The 6,252-nt window shown below is 55.4% G+C and overlaps 1 protein-coding gene across 1 annotated transcript; it reads right to left on the bottom strand.

The window, feature by feature from the left end:
• Nucleotides 1-4,925: 4,925 nt before the first annotated feature.
• On the bottom strand, nt 4,926-5,798 carry LOC135639199 (uncharacterized). Its single transcript, XM_065153001.1, has one exon. The coding sequence runs from the start codon at nt 5,796-5,798 to the stop codon at nt 4,926-4,928; it is 873 nt and encodes a 290-aa protein (XP_065009073.1).
• Nucleotides 5,799-6,252: the final 454 nt, after the last annotated feature.

Genomic DNA, 6,252 nt, shown 5'->3' with positions numbered 1-6,252 from the left:
AAGTGCACGATGGTTAAGTCAAGTGAGATTGCCCAACGTGCTCGTTAGCGAACAGAAGTATCGTGGCTGATGAGTCAATACGGTTAGGGTCACAAGTCGATATCGGGAGTTTCTTGTGGGGTGGATAGGATGATGAGGTGGCCGCGCCCTCGGGAAGGAATGTTGGCCGACATTGGTCGGGATCCGAGCCGACTCACTGCTCTCCTTTGTGCGATGAAAGGTGTCTCCTAGGTCGAGATGTTCGCCAGTCAGGAGTGGTCATTTCGGAGCAACTCGGACAAGAATCGGGTTGGCGGAGTCGGTTGGGCTTTTGTGAGAGGATATTGTTCCGAGCTTCTTAGTTTGCCGACTCGAGCGTCGTTTGTGGTGGGATGCATCTCTTCGACTCCAGGATGAATGGCAGTGCGTCCTTATGTACTGGATAGTAATTCTCGGATTGAGACGCTCGTCGTTCGGGAGTGTTCGCCTTCTTGCAAAATGGCCTTCGTCGGGTGCTTCCTGACTTTGGCCCCTCCAACGAACAAGTCAATAGAGTATTTGATATTGAGTTTTTTTCTCCTTCTCTAGCTGGGCATTGGCTAGGGGTATATATACTATTGCGTGAGGATTGATTGTGCCTCGGTTTGGTGTGACCGTTGACCTTGTGGGATGAGACGACTTTTCTGATGAGTTGGCGTCTTGGGGGATGCCTGAGCGGCGTTAGACGGCATCGCCCCGAGCCCTCGGGATAGTCGTGTCGCATAGTATCTCACTACGAAACCTGGCTTGTCGTGCATCATGGGGTTCTAATGGCATGTGGTGTTGGATTCTAATATTGGTTGGGACATGGCGTGTGACGTCGGTGATGACTCATCTAGGGGCCAAAATATACCATATCACTTCTCCCCCCCTCCCTCCAAAGCGTGCCGCTGGGTCCCTAATGGGCTGGGAGGCATGCTTGGGGCTGAAGGACACGATTGTGCTGGTTGCTCACATGGGGAAGCCGGATTGACTCGTCGGAGAGTGGTTTTTAGAGGGGCGGTGCCCCGTGATTTGGATAGGATTAATCATGCTGATCGAACGGTCGGGCCTGATGAGGCGATACCTAAACTTCGAAATCGGCCAGACAAGACCTGTAGAGCGAACCCGACGTGTCTCAGTTCAGATGATGGGTTTCGCACGACTCAGAGCTACGGCTGCTGAGTTCGCAAGTCAGCAAGCGAATTGAGGCGGCTTGATTTAAAGACTTGTCGGGGGTGAATCAGAGTCAACTTGAAGCGACTTGGATAATGGGTTAGGCCGATGATTCGGGCACTAGATCGACCGAGATATGACTTAGGGGCCGAATCCGAATTGAACCTGGGGGCCGAGCGAGTAAGCTCGGTTTCGATGCTGGCGGGTCGCTAGTCGAGGGCGATCTAGAGTGACCCGGGCAGGAATCGAACCTGGGGGCCGAGTGATTAAGCTCGGCTCTGGTTTGAACTTGGGGACCGAGTGAGTGAGCTCGGCTCCGAATTGAATCTGGGGATCGAGTGAGTAAGCTCAGCTCTGAATTGAATCTGGGGACCGAGCGAGTAAGCTCAGTTCCGGGTTGAACCTGGGGGTCGAGCGAGTAAGCTCGGTTCCAGTTTCAGTGCCGGCGGATTGCTAGTCGGGGGCGATCTGGAGTGACCCGGGCAGGAATCGAACCTGGAGGCTGAGTGATTAAGCTCAGCTCCAGTTTGAACTTGGGGACGGAGTGAGTGAGCTCGGCTCCGGATTGAATCTGGGGACCGAGCGAGTAAGCTTGGTTCCAGGTTGAACATGGGGGCTAAGTGATTAAGCTCGACTCCGGTTTGAACTTGGGGACCGAGTGAGTGAGCTCGGCTCTGGATTGAATCTGGGGACCGAGTGAGGAAGCTCGGCTCCGAATTGAACATGGGGGCCAAGCGAGTAAGCTCGGTTCCGGTTTTGGTGTCGACGGGTCGCCAGTCAGGGGTGATCTGGCGCGACCCGAGCAGGAATCGAACCTGGGGGCCAAGTGATTAAGCTCAGCTTCGGTTTGAACTTGGGACCGAGTGAGTGAGCTCGGCTCCGAATTGAATCTGGGGACTAAGTGAGTGAGCTCAGTTCTGAATTGAATATGAGGACTGAGTAAGTAAGCTCGGTTCCAAATTGAACCTAGGGGCCGAGCGAGTAAGCTCGGTTCCAATTTCAGTGCCGACTAGTCACCAGTCAGGGGCGATCTGGAGCGACCCGGGCAGGAATCAAACTTGGGGGCCAATTCATACTTGAATGTTGAATGCCGTCGTGTCACGTGGCGGATCGGGCGGAGCGTCACTGGGCTTGGAGGGAAACTTCGTTTTGAACGGCCTTTCGGCGGGAGGTCTCGGGTGATGGGACACCTCTGGCGGGAGCTCTGAGGTGGGCGAATATGGCAGATTCGAGGGGACGCAACGGGTCTTTAATGCCACGACTGTTCCTCTCCTCGGGAAGTCCTAATCACCGCCTCGCCGTGGGTTACTCGCCTTTTATAATCCCTATTTAGGGTGGTTTCCATCACCTTCGCCATCAGTCTTTCATCCCGCACTTCGGCTCTTTCTTGCAACTTTGCTGTCCTCCTTGTTTCAATCCTTCGCCTCAGACCTCGGGCTTCTTCCTCGCAACTTTGAGGTCGGGATGTCTCCGTCTTCGTCTTCGTTTTCGTCCTTGTCTTCCTTTTCGTCCCCTTCTCCCTCTCCTTCTCCTTCTCCTTCTCATTCCCCTTCTACAAATTCCCAGGATGAGATAGTGAGCATGTCTTTGGGTAGCGCTTCCTTACAGGCCTCAGAGGGTTCAGCCGCACTTAAGGCCCTCAAGTCATGGCACGACGTGGACTCGGTGGTGATCGAGGACCTTTTGAAAGTGCTCCAGGATCGTTACCGCATCCTAGAGTGTTATGGCCTGCACACCCCTCGGCCTGGGCAATGGTCGTACGACCGGTTTCCTGGCGGATTCGGGTTAACCATGGGGGCACTCGAGGCAGGGCTGCGGTTCCCGATGCACCCTATTATTAGGGATTGTCTTCACTTTTGGCGGATCCCCCCTTCCCAAGTGTTGCCAAACTCCTGGCGCTATTTGGTGGCTTTCATCTGGGAGTGTCGGGGGCTGGGATCGAACCGTCCCGACCCTTCTTTCTGGCTTGCTTCCGCTTGGGCAAGGGACCAGGCGGGTATTACTTGACCGCCCGCAGCGATTTCAAGATCAATGGTGCGCCCTCCAACAATAAAGGTTGAAAGAGGCATTTCTTCTATATTAGTTGTGATCAAGAGTAGGGCTTCAACACCGAGTGGGCTTTTCGGATCATCGATAATGCCCCCTCGTCGCCTTCTGCTGGAGACGCAGCGACCATGGATCGTCTAAGGGGTATCCTGTCCTCTTCTCGGGCAATTAAGGAAATGACAGAGGAGTGGATGGTCGAAGCGGAGCTGAGCCCCGCCACCGGGGGTATGGCCATTCGTATATAATGGATTGTTCGCTTGTCCCAAACCATCTGACCGCTGCCTATTTTGCAAAAATGGTGGATCTGAGATCAATGAAGAAGACGGCTAGCACTAAGGCCATCGAGCCCTCATCTCGGGATGGGGCGGGCTTTGGAGGCGGGGTTGTCCCACTGGAGGGCACGCCGAAGAGGGCGCTGACATCACCAGCATCGGAGCGCCCTCTTAAGAAGACGAAGACGGTGGCTCGGAAGATGCCTACGAGCCGGGCCACCCGTTCGAGCGCCTCCTTGGAATCGCCCAGGGCTAATGCCTAGGGGGAGGGCTCAAGGAGTGTGAAGGGGAAAGGGTCGACCGGGTCGTCCAACAACGACCCTTCCAAGAGGTTGGCGATGTGCCCTTTGCTGGTATGGGAACTATGCCTCATCCATTCCTAGGCCGAGGGTGGGCAGTACCAAGCCCAACGTATGACCGATCTTCTGGCCAGGGAGCTCGGGGCCCCCTACGCCACTCGGTGGCCGACTCTCAAGGCTGACAGCCGTCTCTGGGGTGATGGGCTAATCGCCCAGGAGTTCGTCCGAGGGGCATTGCACCCAGGGCTGGCCAAGGACCTCTACAGCTCCACTTCTAAAGTGCTGGCGGAGCGGGTGGCTAAGTCGCTCATCTAGGTAAGTAATGACTTCCTTCCCCTACCCGATCCCCTCTTTCTTGGGTGCTAACATCGATCCTCATGCAGAGCCATCACTACGGTATGGCGTTGATCGACCGGGTCCTCAACACCGGGCGAGTGATCGGGTGCCAATTGGAGATCGACGTCGCCCTCCAGCTGGAGAACCTGGAGCTGCGAGCCAAGGGGGGTCCAGAGGCCATTGCCGCAGCCGAAGAGCGCGCCACGGCACTGGCTGAGGAGGTGGCTCGTTTGAAGACCGAGCTGGAAGAAAGCCGGTCACACATCCGTTCACTGGATGACGAGCTGTTGACCCTCTCCCAGGCCGTCGAGTCTGCTAGGGCGACGACTTGGGCTACCGAGGAGGCCTTGAAGGAGGAGCGACTGGGGTTGCCCAAAAGGGTTGAGGAGGCGATCGTCGGGTATAAAGCATCCCTTGGGTTCGAGCGTGGCTTGGTGAGGTCGGGCCGGGTCATGTACCAGTATGGTTACCGGGTGGCCTGCGCTCACTTCCGGGTGAAGTACCCAGACTTGGAGCTGGAGTCGGACCCGTTTGTCGACAACCTGATGGATCAGGATGTTGACATGCCAGCGAACGTCCCCTTCGATGATGGGCCCGTGACTCCTCCCTCGAGCTAGGGGCTGCGCCCCCTCTCTTTTGTCTTTTGCTCCGGTCGGGCTTGGGGCTGTGCTGCCCGACCGCCATGTGTATCTCCTCTATCATTAAGAAGCACTTTTATTTTGTAATTCTAACTTGCTATTTTCCCCAACTGTGGGTGCACGGGCCCCGTATATCTTTTCTGCATCCCGACCAGCCTCCTTTATGGGTAGAATTTCTTCAGGTTTGTCGTATTCCATGTTCTCGGCAGGGGACTTCCCTCCATACTCTCGAGTTGGTAGGTCCCCTCTAGGACCATGTCATAGACTCGATAGGGGTCTTCCCAGTTGGGTGAGAGCTTTCCCCTTGCTCGGGTCGGGTTGCTCACTTTTGCTCTTTGGAGGACGAGGTCCCTGATCTTGATCAAGCGCGAGCGAACCCGTCGGTTGTAAATCCAAGCTACGACCTTCTTATATGACAAGATACGCAGATGTGCCTTGGCTCTTCCTTCCTCAAGGAGATCCAAGTTTGCTCGGAGCCCCTCCTCAAAGTCTCCTTGCTGATAATTGGAGGTGCGTAGGGTTGGGAATAACATTTCAGTTGGCAGGACCGCCTCGGTCCCGAACGCCAGGTTGAACAGAGACTCCCCCGAGACAGTTTTGGGAGTCGTTCGCATTGCCCACAAGACGCTAGGAAGCTCATCCACCCAAGCACCATGTGCGCCTGAGATTCTCCTCTTGAGGCCTTCCAGGATCGTCCGGTTCATCACCTCAGTTTGATCGTTGGTTTGGGGGAGTGCGACCGAGCTAAACTTCAACTGGATCCCGTACGACTGGCAATAGGCCTTGAACTTAATGTTGTTGAATCGAGTTCCGTTGTCGGCGATGATAGCCTTCGGGATCCCGAACCGGGTGATGATATTCTTCCACATGAAGCTCTGGACTTGCTTCTTGGTAATGGAGGCCAAGGGTTCGACTTCCACCCACTTCATGAAGTAGTCGACCCCGACTATGAGAAAGCGCCATTGACCCGATGCTGGAGGGAAGGGTCCAAGGAGGTTGAGCCCCCATTGGGCAAAGGGCCAGGCCACGTCCATCGGAGTAAGGGGAATGGCTGGTTGGTGCGGTAATCAGGCGTGCCACTGGCATTATGGGCACTGCTGTACATATGACATGGCATCTTGGCGCATGGTTAGCCAATAGTATCCTTGCCGGAGGGTTTTGAAAGCCAAGGTTTGTCCCCCGATGTGCTCCCCGCAAATCCCCTCATAAAGCTTGGCGAGGACCACCTCGGCTTTTGATGGCGCGAGGCAGCGTAGGAGGGGTTGAGAGAAGGCCCTTCGATATAACTTTCCATTGATGATGTAATACTAGGCTTGAGTTCTCCTTAACCATCTCGCAGCCACCGGGTCGTCGAGCTCCTCTCCACCCGCTTTATATTGGAGGATCTCCTCCATCCAGCTCGGCGATGAACTCATTTCGGTGACCTCATGAGTCGCTATTGTCAAGATTACTATGGACTCGATGGCTAGGGTCGACCTTGGGCCGCGG

The sequence above is a fragment of the Musa acuminata genome, chromosome BXJ3-5 (genome assembly GCF_036884655.1).
Source record: "Musa acuminata AAA Group cultivar baxijiao chromosome BXJ3-5, Cavendish_Baxijiao_AAA, whole genome shotgun sequence".
NCBI lineage: Eukaryota > Viridiplantae > Streptophyta > Magnoliopsida > Zingiberales > Musaceae > Musa > Musa acuminata.
The sequence above is the reverse complement of the archived record's forward strand: the minus strand, read 5'-3'. Positions and strand labels throughout refer to the sequence as shown.

Bases quoted from the DNA above. Each gene is read 5' to 3' on its own strand.
- LOC135639199 (XM_065153001.1), bottom strand. From the start codon at position 5,798: ATGGACGTGGCCTGGCCCTTTGCCCAATGGGGGCTCAACCTCCTTGGA.